General features: G+C 36.9%; 1 protein-coding gene across 2 annotated transcripts in view; it reads right to left on the reverse strand.

Annotated features, from left to right (window-relative positions):
- SLC26A8 (solute carrier family 26 member 8) overlaps positions 1 to 18907 on the reverse strand; it is a 178911-nt gene that overhangs the window by 37195 nt on the left and 122809 nt on the right. For both annotated transcript variants that reach the window (XM_027876188.1, XM_027876187.1), the window contains 3 exons: positions 2400 to 2454; positions 2167 to 2312; positions 134 to 226 (listed from right to left, as the gene is read on the reverse strand). In XM_027876188.1, the coding sequence (XP_027731989.1) occupies positions 134 to 226; positions 2167 to 2312; positions 2400 to 2454 (294 nt within the window). The remainder of the gene's footprint in view (positions 1 to 133; positions 227 to 2166; positions 2313 to 2399; positions 2455 to 18907) is intronic.

An 18907-nucleotide genomic window follows, 5' to 3' on the forward strand; every position in this document is an offset into this window, starting at 1 on the left:
GACTCTAAGACCAGATCTCTATTGATTGGGCCATGTGGGTTTTTCCATGGGATAATTATGCAGAATGCAGTCTTCTGGGGAAATATTATGAACCAGCAAGAACAAAGCCACAGCTGCACTTGTAGTAGGGTACCTTGAAAGGTGTTATCTGTAGGTCCTTTCTTGATTCTGAGTCATACCTTGACATTTGACTAGAGGGAGAATAGGGTGGAAAATGCAGTGTTTCCTATAAAAGAGATAGAAAGAGTAGGAATTAGAATCTGAAGCAAGAAATTAGCACACAGAGGAGTTAACTCATTGTGGAGATTAATACACAAGCTCTAGTAATGCTAGTCTTTCACTTTATAAATCCAGTGTTTTATTTTCTAGGGACCAATCCAATGTGCAAACAACATCTCTACTTGTTGGCATCTTTGCTAATCCTCCACACTCATACTCAAGCAAGGAAAATAAGCAAATACCTAGTTCCTTTAAATGAATTCAAGTATTCAGATCCAGATGAATTACCTTCCAAGGTTCTAAAAGAACTTACAGATTTAAACTGCATAACCAGAGTTGATAATCTTTGAGGAATCATGAAGAATGGGAAAGACATTATACAAAATCTGGGCAAATATCTGAATATCCAAAAAAAAACAACAAACCAACAACAACAGAAAAAGGTAGGTCCCAGAAATTACAGCCTAGTAACCTTATCCTGGAAAATTCTTAAACTACTTATTAAACAAATGTCTTTTGAACTCTTAAAAAAAAGTACATGATGATCAAAGGAGCCAGCATGGTTTCACTAAGAACATGTCCCATGATCCAATATCTATGATATGATCCTATGATATCCTATACTAACTTTATCTCCTTTTTTTTGATAGGTTATCAGACAAGTAAATCAAAGAAATCCATAAACATAGTACATTATGTTTTCAATAAGACATCTGATAGCTTCATGATAACCTTATGGACAAAATGGAAGAATATGGGCTATTTGACAATACAGGTAAGTGGTCAAACAACCAGATTCAAATAATATTGATTGATTGATTAATATTAGACTGGAGGGAAATCTTAGTGGCATGCTACAAGCTTCTGTCTTGACCCTATTCCATTCAATGACTTAACTTGAAGATACAGACATGCTTATTAAATGCGTATATGGCACAAAGTTGGGAGGATTGGTTAACAAGTTAGAAAACAGAATCAAGATTCAAAATACCTAATAGTCTGGAACTTACTACCAAGATGAAATTTTATAGGGATAACTGCAAAATCTTCCATTTTGATTTTAAAAGGAAATTATACAAGTACAGGATTTTTTGGTTTGTTTTGTTGTTGTTGAATTGTTTCAGTCATGTCCAATTCTGTGATCCCATTTTGGGGTGGGAGGGATAGCTAACATAAAAACAACTCATGTGAAAAAATCTGGTGTTTTTCATAGAATCACAAACTGTTAGAATGAGAAGGGACTTCATAAATCATCTAGTCCCATCAATTCATTCAATTGACTAGTTTTTATTAAGGCCTACTATGTACCAGGCACTGTGTAAAAACACACACACATCTCCCTCTTTGGAGAATATTAATTCATGCAGATGCTTTATTTAGAAACATGGAACTATTTTGAGATCCATTCCCTCAATATCAATTAATAAATGAGAATTCTGATTTGTAAATCAGTTTCTCATGCATTTGTTTAGTTTGAGTCAGGTTTTCAGGTTTTGATGAAAAGATAGATTTTTGAACTAGCAGACTCTAAACAAAGGTAAATAATGGAGCTATGGTTTTAAACCAGTGTTGACAGATGTCATGATATCTGTGCTTCACTTATATTTAATCCCATTGTTATCTCTTCATTGTCTCTCTTCTTCTCTTTTGTTGACCTTTCAGTTTGTTTGGTAATTGGACTACCCAAGAGAAAGGGTTCCAGGGAGTAAGCTGGCCTTTTCTAGGAATGATGGTGGGAACCATCAGTCATTTTCTTGACTGCTATCTCACAGGACATCACACAGGACACCATAATTGCCAGAAATTCTATCCCTCTGAGTTCCAGCCTCACCTTTCTTCCTAGAATCATTGTCTGATATCATAAGAAGTTGCCCAGACTCCTGGTTAATATTAATTTGGCTCCAAATTTATTCTCCGCCCCCCCAAGGATACACAAGACCAACTAACCTTTATTACTGGTTCATCCTCGGGAGTCTCTAAGTATTTCTTCCCAAGAGCAAACAGAACAGCATCATGAACGGTAAGGAACAACTGGGCCTTGGTAATGCCAGCATCAAAGAAGTCACTGTTCTCAAAAGTCTCAACAATCAGTGCTGAAAATCAAACCAGGGCAGACTCAGTCATCTGAACAGGAAGAAGACCCAGAGATATAAAACTTAGCTCAGGAGCATGATACTCACGATGACATCCTGCGAGGAGAACTAATACATCAATGTTGTAAAATGCATTGCAGATCTGTGGAGAGAAGTATTAAATCACAATTAGTGAACTGAATATATAGAAGAAAAATGGTGGTAACAGAGTTCCTAAGAATTCTTTTAATGAAGAAGTTGGCTTATTTGTATGAATCTCTGCTTTCTAAGTGACACACTTAAGAATCTTCATGAAAATTTTTAGAACACACACACATACACATACACACATGCATATATCAAACAACACCTTGTCAACATCACATGACATTTGCCTATCTCCTTTCCAGGGCGTAGGGCATTTTTTCTTGCCCTAGTACAGAGACGTAAACTGAGGGACAGAGTTGACTAATACACAAGAGGAGCACATAGGGATGTGATAGGAAGTTTGGAATACTGATGCTCAGATTCAGAATCTCCTTGTAAAGTTCGATTGTACTTCCATACTTTACTCAACACATATTCTGGGCCAATAAATCTTGAGTTTCACTATAATGTTAGTTGAAAAAATATTCTTTTTAACTTCATTCAAGACTAAGAGGAAGTGAATCACGTAATATTGGTGGGGACCTCAGAGGCCATACAGTATAATCCATACCTGAAAAAGAATTCCTAAACCACATACCTGACAAGTGGTTATCTAGTTTTTACCTGAAGAGGACAGAAAGGGGTAAACTACTATCTCCCGAAGAAGCTAATTCCACCTTTAGGTGGATCCAATTCCTAGCTAGTTTTTCTTTACATCATGACTAAATTTCCACATTTGAAATTCTACCCACTTCTACTTCTGCCCTCTAGAGCTAGATAGAGCAAGCCTTGCTCCTTTTTCACAAGACTGTCTCTCAAATACACAAAGACAGTGATCACATTCTCTCTAGGTTTTCCCTTTCCCAGGACAAGCATCCCTGCTCCTTCAGCTGATTCTCATGGGCCATGAACTGAAGGCCCCTCACCATTCTGGGTGTCCTCCCCTGGATACTTTCTAGCTTTTTACTGTCTGTCCTAAACTATGGGATTCAGAACTGAAAACACAGTAATATAGATATAGTTTGGCCAGGTCAGAGCACAGTGGGACTGTCACCTTCTTATTCCTGAAAACTCTATCTCTCATTGTAGTCCAATATTTCAGTAGCATGTTTTGGCAGCCCTGTCACACTACTGACTCATGTTGAGTTTGAAATCTATAAAAACCTCTAGATATTTTCAAATTGCTAACTCTGCCTGCCCCACATTGTACTTATGCAGTCATTTGTTTGAAGCCAAGTGAAAGACTTACTTTACATTTACTTAATTTCATCTTATTCAATTCTGCTTAATATTCTAGTTCATAAAGATCCCTTGAATCCTGACTCCAGTGTTAGCTATCTCTTCTTGCTACTTGTCTTCTACAAATAAAAGGATGCTATTTATGCCTTTACCAGAGTCCTTGACAAAAGTGCTAAACAGCAGTAAGTAAAGCACTGATTCCAGGGGCACTCCACTATAGACCTTCTTCTAAGTAGATAAGGAATTACAGTGAATCAACCAGTTCTAAAGTCATCTAATTTTACTACTGTCTAATCTATATCTTTTCATCTTTCACAGAATAGTAAGAGATACTTTAACATTTTGAAAAAAAAATCTAAGTAAACTCTACCAATTTCCTCTGCTCTACTAGTTTAGTAAGCCTGTTTAAAAAAAAAAGTTATGCTGTCATAACCATGCTTATCTTCATATTCTTCTACTACACATTTTTTTTTTTACAAGATGTTCACTAAGCCTCTTAATAATATGTTCCAGGATTTCCCCAGGAATCAAAGTTAAGTTCACTAGCCTATACTTTGGATATTACCAAGTATTTGTTAAAAAAAAAAAAGAACATCATAAAAATAATTACAGCTTATGTACCAACATCTGTTGCAGAGGATGAGAAAGTAGATACAATTTACGAGGAACTCACTGAAATCCTTTGTATTCAATATTAAATTCTGAAAAAGAATACAAGGTTTTTTTTTTAAACAAATATCATAAGACAAAAGAAAGTAAATCAAATGTTGGACAAAATATAACCCTGTGAACTCCCAAGAGATCATGGAATAACATCAAGAAAATCCAAGAAATTCAAAGAAGGAATTAAATTCATATAAGAAAAATTAGAAAAATGTTAAAAAGAATGCCTTTTCCAGAGTCCTTGATAAAAATGTTAAACAGCAATAAGTAAAGCACAGATACCTGGGGATTCTAAAAATTCTAAAAAATTAGAAAATTCACATAAGAAAAATTAGAAAAAATAACAAAATTTAGACCTCTCAATATAGAATTTTATAACTCACACTAGAAGAAATTGAATTCATGATGAAGAATTTCTCTAAAGAAGTGAAAGAAAGATGAACATATTTGGAACAATCTATTCCAAAAAAGAACAGAAAAAGTTCTGAAGTAGAGTAAAATATAGCTGAAGACAAAAAAAAGTTAACAACGTTAAAAAAAACAACACATGAATTCTGTACAAACCAATGGAACTGACCCCGAAGACAGGATTGCAGAGATAACTTAGGGATAATAGCTGTCTCAGAAGAACATGACAAATTAAAAAAAAAACAAAAACAAAAACAAAACTTAACACAGTAGTGTAGGGACTAATACAAGAAAACCACCAATAACTAACTTCAACAACAACAAAGCATTGGAAGATTTACAAATTGTCCCCAGAAAACACAAACCCATGTTTTAAGCTACCAAATGACAGAATTACTGAAAGTTATGCTGCCTCAGTGACCAAATGGCTCCAGTCCTGCTTGTCAGTCAGTGTTGAGGGAAGCTTCACCCAATGTGCAGTTTTTGTGTTATGGTTATCCCTTTCACTTCATGGGGGTTAGGGGTACAGCACCCCCACAATCTGGAAAATCCATGTAAATTTTTTTGGCTCTCCCTTTGTCCCAGAGAAGAAGTTTGAGTTTTTTCTTTCTGTTTTATGGGGTGTTTACAGTATTTTATTGTAAAATTTGGGTTAAATATTTGGTCATAGGCTCTGTGCCATCTACTTACCTTCATGTGTCATCTGTGGCTTCCACAAAACTCCCAAAAAATTCCCTTTAGATTTCTTATGCCAACCCACGATATATTGAAACTGCAATGGGGAAATTCATCATATGGAAGGGATAACTGTACCTGCTATCCACCATGTTACCTGTTAACAGGCAGTTGGGGAGGAGCTGATGTGCAACGGTCCATCCCCTTTTGCTGATGTGGACCATTCTGAACTGTTCTTATCTCATTACAAAAGTTACCAATAAAACCTGGCTCCACTTTGAATCCCGTGATGATCTCTAGTGATCAGCCTCTCTACGTGTTACTACTTTGAAGTATTATTTTTTTAATAAACTTTTTTAATTCTCTTTTTCCAGAGTTTTGTCTCATTAATCAGGATGAAAGTCTGAACAAAGATTTGCCTTTTAACAAGGGCACATGAATTGTTGTTGTTTAGTCATTTTTCAGTCATGGCCAACTCTTTGTGATATTTTTTGGGGTTTTCTTGACAGAGAAATTTTGGTTGGCTAGAGCAGTCTCACTGCTAGGAACATGGCAAGCAACTGGTGAAGGGAGAATGGGTCAGCAAGCAGCAGCTACAGGCCACACCCCTGGAGGCCTTCAGGGAATCCCTGAGCCCTAGGGCAAGCCACCAGCTAGGCCACATCCCTAGTATAAACCAGAAGCAAGACCAGAGCCCCCGGGCAAACCAGCAGTACCTGCAAACCAGCTGCACATCAAGGCCCTGCCCTCTGAGCAGGCCAGCAGTGAGATTCTTCCCTTGGGGCAGGTCAACTGGAAGTCATTGCCTCCCCCCTCAGCAAACCAGCAGCAAGACCCTACCCCTGGGGCAAGCCAATGGTGAGGCACTGCCCCCAGTCAAGCCAGCAGAGTGGCCCCCCATAGTCCAGTATAAACCAGCAGCTAGGTCCCAAGGCCCAGTGCAAACCAACAGGAAGGCCCCAAACCCTAGCACAAGAAGCTTGGGACAGTGCCCTCTCCACTCTAGGAGCAGAGCCCCACTTTTATGTAAAAAAAAATCCAAAGTCTCAAAATAGGCGAAAAAAATTGAGCAAAAAACAAACAAATGAAAAAAAAAAGCCAGACCATAGAAAGCTACTATGGTTATGTAGAGGATCAAGGGACAAACTTAGAAAAGGACAATAATGTCAAAATGGTTACATATGAAGCCTCAAAGAAAAACATAAATTGATCTCAGGTCCAAAAAAGAGCTCATGAAAAAGTTCAAAAAAGATTTTAAAAAGCAAATAGAAGCAGAAGAAAAATTGGGAAAAGAAATGAAAGTGATGTAAGAGAATCATGAAAAAAGAGTCAACAGCTTGGTAAAAGATGCACAAAAAATGGAAAAAGATATAAAAAATTTTCACTGAAGAAAACAACTCCTTAAAAAGTAGAAGTGACTGATTAGAAAAGGAGATACAAAAGCTCACTGAATAAAATAATTCCTTAAAAATTAGAATTGGGCAAGTGGAAGTTGCCTACATGACTACATGAGACATCAAGAAACAATGAAACAAAATCAAAAGAATGAAAAAATAGAAGAAAATGTGAAATTTCTCATTGGAAAAATAACTGACCTAGAACATAGATCCAGGAGAGATAATTTAAGAATTACTAGACTACCTAAAAGCCTGGATATCATATTGCAAGAAATATCCAGGAAAACTGTTCTGATATCCTAGAACTTGAGGGCAAAATAGAAATTGAAAGAGTCTAATGATTACCACCTGAAAGAGATCCCAAAATGAAAACTCCCAGGAATATCATAGCCAAATGCCAGAGCACCAAGGCCAAGCAGCCAGAAAGAAACAATTCAAATATTGTAGAGTCACAGGCAGGATTATACAGGATTTAGCATCTTCTACATTAAAGAATCAGAGGGGTTGAAATATTATACTTCACAAGGCAAAGGAGCTAGGATTACAACCAAAAATCACCTACCCAGTAAAGTTGAGTATTAACCTTCAGGGGGAAGAATTGACATATAATGAAATAGAGGACTTTAAAGCATTCCTAATTAAAAGACCAGAGCTGAATAAAAATTTTATCTTCAAATACAAAACTCAGGAAAAGCATAAAAAGGTAAAAAGGAAAGAGAAAAAAAAGAGATTCGATAAGGTTAAACTTGCCCGGAGTCACACAGCTAGTGAGTATTATGTGTCTGAGGCCAGATTTGAACTCAGGTCTTCCTGAATCCAGGGCTGGTGCTCTATGCACTGTGCCACCTAGCTGCCCCAATGTTAAATAATCTCAAAGGAACCCTCACTGTTGCAAGGCAATGTTTTTACAACTCCCTAACTGATTCACTATCCAGTTCTCCAGAGCAACTCTTGCAAACTTTTTCCTCCCTTCTTACTTTCATCAGAAGTTGTTGAAAAAAGGGAATAACATACACACTCAGTTGGATATAGAAATCAATCTTACCCTATAGCGAAGTAAAAAGAGATGGGTATAAGAAAAGGGGGGATGGTAGGGACTGATAGGAGGGAGGATGGATTGGGGAAGGCAGTGATCAGAAGTAAAACACTTGTGAGGGGGGACAGGGTTAAAGGTAAGAGAGAAAGAAGGGTAAACAAGGAAAAATACGATAGAGGGAAATATAGAGTTATCATAATTGTAAATGTGGATGGGATGAACACATAGAATTGAAGTGGATAGCAGAATGGATTAAAAACCAGAATCCTAACTAGGCCCAAAGGGCTATAAAATCATGTATAACCCTTTGACCCAGCAATACCATTTCTAGGGCTGTATCCCAAAGAGATCATAAAAATGGGGAAAGGACAAAAATATTCATGGCAGCTCTTTTTGTGGTGGCCAAGAATTAGAAATTGAGGAGATCCCATCAACTGGGGAATGGCTGAACAAGTTGTGGTATATGAATGTAATGGAATACTATTGTTCCATAAGAAATGATGAGCAGGCAGACTTCAGAAAAAAACCTGGAAAGACTTGTAGGAACTGATGCTAAGTGAAGTGAACAGAACCAGGAGAACGGTATACACAGTAACAACCACATTGTGTGATGACTGACTTTGATAGACTTAGCTCTTCTCAGCAATGCAAGGATCTAAGACAACTCTAAAAGATGCATGATGGAAAATGCTGTGCACATCCAGAGAAAGAATTTTGGAGTTTGAATGCAGATAAAAGCATACTATTACGGGGCAGCTAGGTAGTGCAGTGGATAGAGCACCAGTCCTGAAGTCAGGAGGACCTGAGTTTAAATCTGGCCTCAAACCAAACACTTGACACTTACTAGCTGTGTGACCCTGGGCAAGTCACTTAACCCCAATTTTGTTGTTTTGTTTCTTCTATCTTGTGATTCTTCCCATTAGTTCTAATTCTTCTTTACATCATGACTGATGTGAAAATATGCTTAATATGAATGTATAAGTAGAGTCTATATCAGATTGCACACTGTCTTGGGAAGGGGGGAGGAAAGAGGGAGAAAAATTTAAAACTCAAAATCTTATGGAAGTGAATGTTGAAAACTAAAAATAAATTAATTATTTAAAAAAAAAAACAGAATCCTATAATATATTGTTTACAGGAAACATATCTGAAGCACAGAGACACATACAGAATAAAGATAATGGATTAGAGCACAATTTATTATACTTCAGATTAATTAAGCAAAAAAAAAGCAGGGGTAGCAATCATGATCTCAGACAAAGCAAAAGCAAAAATAGACCTAACTAAAAGAAATAAGGAAAGAAACTATATCTTGCTAAAAGACACCATAGACAATGAAGTAATATCAATACTAAAAGTATATACACCAAATTATAAAGCATCCAAACTGTTAAAGGAGAAATTAAATGAGTTATAGGAGGAAAAAGTAAAACTATACTAGTAGGGGACCTCAATTTTCCCTTCTCAGAGCTAGATAAATCTAACCAAAAAATAAACAATAAAGAAGTTAAGGAGGTGAATAGAATTCTAGAAAAGTTAGCGACGATGACCTTTGGAAAGGAATATACATTTTTCTCAGTGGTACATGGCACATACACAAAAACTGACCATGTATTAAGGTAGAAAAACCTCACAACCAAATGCAAAAAGGCAGAAAGGTTAAATGCATCTTTTTTAGATCATAATGCAATAAAAATTACATTCAATAAAGGGTGGTGGAAAATAGATTAAAAATTGATTGGAAATTAAATATAATCCTAAAGAATAAGTGGGTCAAAGAACAAACTATAGAAATAATAAGTAATTTCATCAACGATAATGACAACAATGAGACAACATACCAAAATTTATAGGATGAAGCCAAAGCAATACTTAGAGGAAAGAGAAAGAGTAGATCAAGAAATTGGGCATGCAATTAAAAAATAAAAACTAGAAAAAGAACAAATTTTAAAAACCTCAGTTAAACACCAAATTGGAAATCCTGAAAATCAAAGGAAATATTAATAAAATTGAAAGTAACAAAACCATTGAACTAATAAATAAAACTAGGAGCTGGTTTTATGAAATAACAACAACAACAACAAGACAGATAAACCATTGATTAATTTGATTTAAAAAAGGAAAGAAGAAAACCAAATTGCCAGTATCAAAAATGAAAGGAGTGATTTCATCACCAATGAAGAAGAAATTAAAACAATTATTAGGAGCTATTTTGCCCAATTATATGCCAATAAATCTGACAATCTAAGTGAAATGGATGAATATTTAAAAAAATATAAATTGCTCAGATTAATAGAAGAGGAAATAGAATACTTAATCCCCAGGACCAGATGGATTCACAAAGAACAATTAATCTCAGTAATATATAATCTATTTGGAAAAACAGGAGTCCTACCAAATTCCTTTTACAACACAAATATGGTGCTGATACCTAAACTAGGAAGAGTGAAAACAAGAGAAAGAAAACTACTGACTAATTCCCTAATGAATACTGATGCAAAAATTTTAAATAAAATACTAGCAAGGACATTACAGCAATATATCACAAGGATCATACACTATGACCAGGTGAGATTTATACCAGGAATGTAGAGCTGGTTCAATATTAGGAAAACTATCAGCATAATTGATCATCATAATAATATAATAACATAATAATAAAACTAATAGAAATCAGATGATTATCTCAATATATGCAAAAAAAGCCTTTGACAAAATTCAACACTCTTTCCTATTGAAAACACTGGAGAGCACAGGAATAAATGGAGTTTCCTTAAAATGATAAGAAATATTCATCTAAAACCAACAGCAAGCATTATCTGTAATGGGGATAAGCTAGATGCCTTCCCAATAAGATCAAGGGTGGAGCAAAGATACCCACTATAACCACTCTTATTCAATATTGTACTAGAAATGTTAGCTATGGTGATGAGAAAAAAAATTGAAGAATAGGCAATGAGGAAATAAAATATCACTCTTCACAGATGACATGATGGCATATCTAAGAGAATCCCAGAAAATCAATTAAAAAAACTAGTTGAAATTATTAACAACTTTAGCAATGTTGCAGGATATAAAATAAGTCCACATAAATCATCAGCATTTCTATATATATTAACAACAAAGTCCAACAGCAGGAGATAGAGAGATTTCATTTAAAACAACTGTAGATAAGACAAGGCAGTCTACCTGCCAAGACAAACACAGGAACTACATGAACACCATAACAAAACACTTCTTACACAAATGAAGTCAACTGGAAGAATATTATTTGTACATGGGTAGGCTGAGCCAATGTAATAAAAATGATAATTCTACCTAGCTTAATCTATTTATTTAGTGTCATACCAATCAAACTACCAAAAACTTACTTTATAGAGCTAGAACAAATAATAACAAAATTCATCTGTAAGAACAAAAAGTCAAGAATATCAAGGGAATCAATGAAAATAAAAGATGAAGAAAGGTGGCCTATCTGTACCAGATCTCAAACTATATTATAAAGTAATATTCATTCTAACAATCTGGTATTGGCTAAGAAATAGAGTGGTGGATCAATGGAACAGATAAGGTACACAAGACACAGAAGTAAATGACTACAGTAATTTAGTGTTTCATAAACCCAAAGATCCAAGCTTTTGGGACAAAAATTCATTATATGAAAAAACTCTGGGAAAATTAGAAAACAGTATGGCAGATACTAAATATAGACCAATATCTCACACTGTATACAAAGGCAAGGTCAAAATGGGTACATGATTTAAAAATAAAGGGTTATACTATAAAGAAATTAGGAGAGCCTGGAATAATTTACCTGTCAGATCTGTGGAGAAGGGAAGAATTTAGAACCAAACAAGGGGGACCTAGTACAGAGGGCCTTTGTGAGAAATTTAGCTACAAAGTGCAAAAGAGATATAGGAAGATAGCAGAAAGGATCAAATGAGGGTTTTTTCAGGATAGGGGAGACATGAACATGTTTGTAGCTGGTAGAAAATGAGCCAGTAGACAAAAGGAGACTGAAAATGAGTGAAAGAATGGGGATGACAGAGAGGGCAATCTGTTAGAGGAGACAGGATGGAATAAGATCACTTAAACAAGTGGAGGGGCTAACCCTGATAAGAAGGACACTTCATCATATGAGACAGGGGTGAAGGAGAAGATAGTAGCAGAAGGCATCTGGGTGATAGAAGATGAGGAAGAGGGGAGAAGAGGGAGCTCATGGTGAATGGCCTCCATTTTTTCTATAAAATGTGAGGCCAAGTTCTCAGCTGAGAAGGTGGGGAGGAGGGGGAGCCATGAGAAGTTTAACGAGGAATGAAAAAGTTTGGAAGAACCTCTGTGGAGAGTGGAGATAGTGAGTTGATAAGGAAGGTATAGAATTGGGGGATGGGAGGTTTGCTCTTCTTTGCACTGGACATTCTTCACATCCCAGTTGGGAGATTAGACTAGTAGCAAGAAGTGGAAGCTTCCTTGGGCTGGGACAGATGGAAGTGGTTTCTTGTTTTGGGACAGATGGAAGATATGTGGCTCAGGCCCTTGCAGCCTTCCTTCAGGGATCAAGCTGTGCCCAGAAGGAAATGGAAGGTACAAGGTACTCACACAGTCTGAGTTTTTCCTCACATGAGGAGGCTGGCTATTAGGTAGCAGCAGGAAGTGAGTAGACTTCAAAGTGAGAAATCCTTTGGGGCATATGAAAAACCCCTGGCTTGGCCCCTTAAGAAGGGACTTTTAGATCAGAGAACTTAAGAGTCCATTGAGTCCAACCCCTTCATTTTGCAGATGAGGAAACTGAGACAAAGAGAGGTTACGTGAATTGTCCAGGGTCACATAGCTAATTAATACTGGAGGTGGGATTGGAACCTAGGTCTTTTTGACTCTGAGTCCTCTGCCTGATTAACTTCAATGTCATCTTCCATCATATTCATTTCCATACGTGTCTCTCCCTCCCCTCTCCTGAAAACCATTCATTAAAACAAAGAATAAAAAATAGGGAAAAACTCCCCACAGTTCAACAAAACAAATCCGTTTATCAACACTTTTCAAAGGTATATGAATAAATGAGTGAAAAAACATTTTAAAAGTATATATGTGCCAGCTGTTGTGCTAAGTTCTGGGGATACAAATACAAACAAGCAATGCAGACCCTGCCCTTAAAGAGCTTACATTTATAACCTCAATGTCATCTTCAACTCCTCTCACTCTCCCCACTTATCAATATGTTGCCAAGTCTTGTCATTTCCATCTTTACAATATATGTGTGTATATATGTATATGCATATATACATACATATATACACACATATATACAGTAGATATACGTGTGTGTGTGTGCGTGTGTGTGTGTACACCTTTCTCTCCACTGTCTTGGTGTTGGCCCTTATCATCTTACCCCTGAATTATTATAATAACCTTTGGGCATGCCTCAAATCTCTCCACTCAGCTGTCAAAGTGATCTTCCTAAAGCAAAATCTGACTATGTCACTGCCCCATTCAATAACTACAGTGGTTTCCTATTATCTCTAGGATTAAGTATAAAATTCTGTTGAACTTTTAAAGCTCTTCACAACTTGAACTGCTAATGTCATACTCTTCTTGTATTTTAATACCTGCATGCACTAAATGATCCAGATATGCTGGACTACATGAAATTCCTTAAACATAATACTCCATTTTCAGACTCCATGTCTTTGTACTGGCTATTTCCCATGCCTGGAATGCCTTCCTCACCTCCACTTCCTGGCTTCCCTGTCTTCCTTCAAGACTCAGGTCAAATTCCACCTTCTGAAGGAGACCTTTCTTGGTGCCTCCTTCCTTGTCTTCCTTCCACATTGCTATTATCTTCTCTCTGAGATCATCTTCCATTTACACTGTGTATATCTTGCATGTACAAATTTTTGCCTGTTGTTTCCATTTGAATGTGAACTCCTTGAGGACAAGGATCATATTTTTGCCCTTCTTTGTATGCTCAGTGTTTAGCATGATGCCCAATACATAATGAGTTCTTAAAAAATGCATTCTGTTGGAAATTGAGGGGATGTCCATCAACTGGGGAATGGCTGAACAAATTGTGGTATATGAATATAATGGAATACTATTGTGCTATAAGAAATGATGAGCAAGTGGACTTCAGAGAAACCTGGGAAGACTTGTATGGACTGATGCTGAGTGAAGTGAGCAGAACCAGGAAAACATTGTACATAGTAACAACCATGTTGTACGATGACTAACTTTGATAGACTTAGCTCTTCTCAGCAATGCAGGGATCTAAGACATCTTCAAAAGTCTCACGATGCTTTCCACATCCAGAGAAAGAACTATGGAGTTTGAATGCAGATTGAAGCATACTATTTGCTCTTTTTTCTCCCTTGTTTTGTTTTGTTTCTTCTTTCTTGTGGTTCCTCCTATTGTTTCTAATTCTTCTTTACAACATGACTAATGTGAAAATAGGTTTAATAGGAATGTATATGTAGAACTTATATCAGATTGCATGTCATCTTGGGGAGGGAGGTCAGGAGGGAGGGGAGAAAACTTAAAACTCAAAAGCTTATGGAAGTGAATTTTGAGAACTAAAAATAAATTAATTTTAAAAAATGCATTCTGATAGTCATGTAACAATATTGTTAAGATTTGTTTAAAAGGGAAAATATTTGTTATAGTAAAAACAGTGCACAATTTCTCAAAGGCAATCCAGCTTTTTCTCCTCTTCCTATTCAATTCTGGCCCAACTCATTGCATATCTTTCTAGTATAAATGTATTGATGGAACAGCTCTGTGGGTTGTCCATCCAACTGCACAGCACAGTCTTGACAATAGGCATTCTTCACTTTTTCTTCTTTGTGGTTAGTTAGCCTGAATTCTTATGTGATTATGGATCCCATTTAAGAGGTTCTACAATATTCTGGGGCTTGAGGCAATCATCCCAATGTCATCTATAAACAAGAACATCTGGAGGATCCCATCACTTTATAGGGAATGTTCTCTCATAGTATTAAATCTCTTTAAGTATCTGTAAAGATGTAGTCTCCTATACAATATTGTTTGCAAAAAGCCATCCTATTTCCTTGCCAAAACTTCATCAATGACATCTTCAAAACATATGTAAGTTATTCTCATAAAGACTCTGTAGAAATGTGAAAGTAGATATATTGGTTTGCAATCACTGTTATTTTCTCCGGCTTCCTTCTTTTCCTTCATTTTTTTTGGTAATAAGGTCTGAGATTTTTTTCCCAAGCTTTTGGCATCCTCACCTTTTTCAACTCTTTTGAGAACTGGTTCTTCACTGTCCTTAAAATTATGCTGCTTCTTAATACCTTGATGATGGAGCTGTGAATTGGTCCAACTATTCTGGAAAATAATTTCAAACTAAGCAAAACAAATAACTAAAATTTTTTCGTTGCCCCAGATAATCCATTACTAGATATAAACCTACTCCTGATAAATTCAAGGGGAGAAACAAAAGGCCCACATATACCAAAATATTTATAGTAGCAATTTTGTGGGAGCAAAGAAATAAAGTGCCAATGGATTGTGGAAAGACTGAACGAATTGTGGCATGTGAATACAATGGAATATTACATTGTTATAAGCAATCATAAATATGAGAAATTCAGAGAGCTGATACTGAATGAAATAAGCAGAATGAGGAAAACAATTAACACAATAACCAAAATAATATAAATGAAAGGAACAATAAAATGGAGCCAATTGGTGGGCAATTATAATGGCCAATCTTGACTCCAGAAAAGAGATGTACCTTCTTCTGTTAGAGAAGTAAGAGACTCAGAAGATAGAATCCTGCATATCCTGTACTACATGACTATTGTATTGTTTGGTATTGCTTACCTTAATCTTTGTTTCAAGAGAAGACTTACTGAGAGATTAGCAGGAGAGGGGTACATCCAGAAATGACTATGATGTAAAAAGATATTAATACAATTTAAACAAAAATTGTTTTACTCCTAGCCTGAACATCCCCTTTCTATAATTGGTCTAGTCTAGTTGCTCTTCCACACCTAATCTGATTTAGTGCCATTTTCTCCAACGTATCTACAACTGTGATGTTGGAGTCCACATGTGGGGGCTCTTTTATCACTGATGGAGAAAGTAAGTTGTTATTAGAAAAAAACACAACTTTGCAGATATTTTTCATTTTTGTTATTCTCCCTTTCCTCCTTCTTTCCTAAGTTTTCCTTCTCCTCTTTCCTTTATCTTCTCCTGTTACTCCCTTCTAATTTTATCCTCTTCTTTTTGGATTTTTAACTGATGGCATATTCTAAGACTCAGTCCTAGGTTCATTAATAATCTTTTATATCATTCCTTCAGAAAGTTTATCCCATCAAATGTCTTCAACTGCTACATATAATTTCAACTATAATACATATAGTGGGTGTTTTTGTTGTTAAATTAATATATCAGAACTTACATATCCAAATGAATGTTTTTCTTCAGCTTGGTTACCTGAGAATGGCATCCACTCACTCCAATGATGCTATCATTGCTCAAAACATTTTGGAATTCCTCTTTTGGAAATGCCTTCAGAAATAGCTTACAAACCACATAGAAACTTACCTCATTCTAATGTCAGGTGTATATTTAGACCACCTAGGATGGCACCATCCAAGTTAAAGACCCTGGAGGATCTGCTTCTGGGAAACTGGAGAAGTGGTGTGTGTGTGTGTGTGTGTGTGTGTGTGTGTGTGTGTGTGTGTGTATCAGGCCTTGTAGTTGGGAACAGGTTTTTCCACTGGCTGTGTAGTTTGAACTGTTTCTGTCTTAAAACTGCTTGACTGAGCTTTGGGCTCAGGGCTTTGGGCAACAATCATGTCTGAGGGTGAAGGGTTTTTCTACTCACACAATGTGGAGAGATTAAGGGCTGCCCCATTCCTTCTCCCTCCCTTAGGCCTTGTATCTACAAGAAATGGACCTGGGTCTTCAATCTTTTTGTTGGTTCTTTTCTGTTCTAAGTGCAGAAGACAGAGTCTCTGACCCAGACTGGGAGCATGAACCATTGGATTCAGGGAGTCCAGGAATCTGGGCCAAGTATTGTAGCTAGCAAAGAGGCCCTGAGGAGGAAGAGCAGGAGGACATCTATCCCATTTAAGCAAGAACTGAGCTTCTCTGTGAATCTGATCTCCATCTCCTCCTCCCTCTTCTCCAGAGACTGAGGTGATACAGGGTAGAACTATGCCCCCAAAATATTGGGGAAAATGTTAGTATGTTTGTTGCTTTATCTTTGAAGTAAATATTCCTTTATAAAAGCTACTCTGATGTGAAGTGATTAAATGGAACTGGGGTGCTGGTTACTGAGTCCTTAAAACAGGAGGAACACAAGCAACATGAGCCAAGGGCAGAGACAGTTGGTAAAATGTAATAGGCCTGGTCCTGAGAAAGTGGGACCAGAGAAAGCATATGACACAACTAATACTTGGTTGTAGTTTTTTCTAAACAAAAATGTCATTACTTAGTTTCATTATCTATCTTATTTACCAAACTAAGTTCTAAAATGAAGTTTTGACTATTTCTAAAAATTAATCCATCCCTAAAGGATGAAGTTTTACTACTATTAAGGAATATTTAAAAGAAAGTTATTGTGCCTATGCACCCAAAGTATTATTTAAAAAACAAAAACAAAAAAAGAATTATCTGTTCAAAGATTTTCACGGCAGCATCATATGTGTAAAAGGAGGCTCTCCATTGAGATTTTCAACAAAAGCTAGAGTTTTAGAGGAAACAAAAGACAGAAATATGGATAAAGGGGAAAGGTATTCAGTTGTAAAATCGACATTACCTACCCGAGTAAAGAGTCTGAGGCCTAAGAAGCTCTATTGCAAATGAAGAATCCAGTGAGACAATGAAGGGAATTGATAACTTTTGTCTCTAGCTACTTTACAATATCCATAAAGGAGTGCAAGAAGAGGAAATGACTGAATTGGAACTAATTATGCTAAAGAAAGTTGGAATATCTCTCTGTAGGAAAGGTCTTATGAACCAGGAAGAATTGTCCCAGGGCAGCTAGGTGGCGCAGTACGTAGAGTGCCAAGTCTGGAGTCAGGAAGACTCATCTTTGTGAGTTCAAATTTGACCTCAGACACTAACTAGCTAAGTGACCCTGGACAAGTCACTTAATCCTGTTTGCCTCAGTTTCCTCGTCTATAAAATGTACTGGAGAAGGAAATGGCAAACCACTCCAATATTTTTACTAAGAAAACCCCAAATGGGGTCACGAAGAATTGGACACAATAGAACAATAAAAATACCTCTCCACCTCCTGCTTGACAAGGAGGTAACAACCTCCTAGCTGAGGCCAGGTTAGTCAAAAGTCTTCTAAGAATCTTAAGTTAAGGGTCATTGCCTAAGAATCTAAGAAAAGTCTTCTAAGGATCTTAAGTTAAGGGTCATTGCCCTAACTGAAAGAGCAGTATATGACTCTAATTCAAAAGAGCCTTGTAAGTTTCCAGCCAAACAGAGAGTAATATCTTTCAGCCAACCTAAAGGTTGAAGGTTAAAAAAAGGCTCTATCTGCCTATCAAGGAATCAACTTCGTGAGTACAGCAAGCAGGTCAACTCATCCAGTAGAGACGGTGCACCTAAGAAGAGCTCAGAAACAGAGCTTCCCGTTTGACCCAAGTGCAACAGCAGAACCACCCTCTGCTCCTAGTTTCGTCCCAGAGCACAAAGCCTGGCACTATCCGGCAGCAGCTGAGTGACCTGCTTCACCCAGGTCATCAGTGTATAGACATGCTCAGCCAAGTACTGAACCCTACAAGGAACAAATCTATTTGCAGTGCTGTCTGTCTAGGAGAGACATCATGCCCTCTGAGGAGGCAGCCTAACCAGAGCAACTTAGAGTTTGATCAGGGCTCTCTGAAGAGGAAAAGTACATTGAGGCTCTGCAATTTGTCACTGGGTGTTCTCTACATGTGTGCCTCACTACTATCCTATCTAATAAATTCATGTCTACTCTTCCCCTGCCCTCCTGCCCCCACCGTGGACTATGTGTGTCTTGGTGAGATAGTATGCCCCAGGGATTAGGGAAAATGCTTTGGACTACT

This window comes from Vombatus ursinus, unplaced genomic scaffold, assembly GCF_900497805.2.
Source record: "Vombatus ursinus unplaced genomic scaffold, bare-nosed wombat genome assembly UNPS02014811.1, whole genome shotgun sequence".
Lineage (NCBI taxonomy): Eukaryota > Metazoa > Chordata > Mammalia > Diprotodontia > Vombatidae > Vombatus > Vombatus ursinus.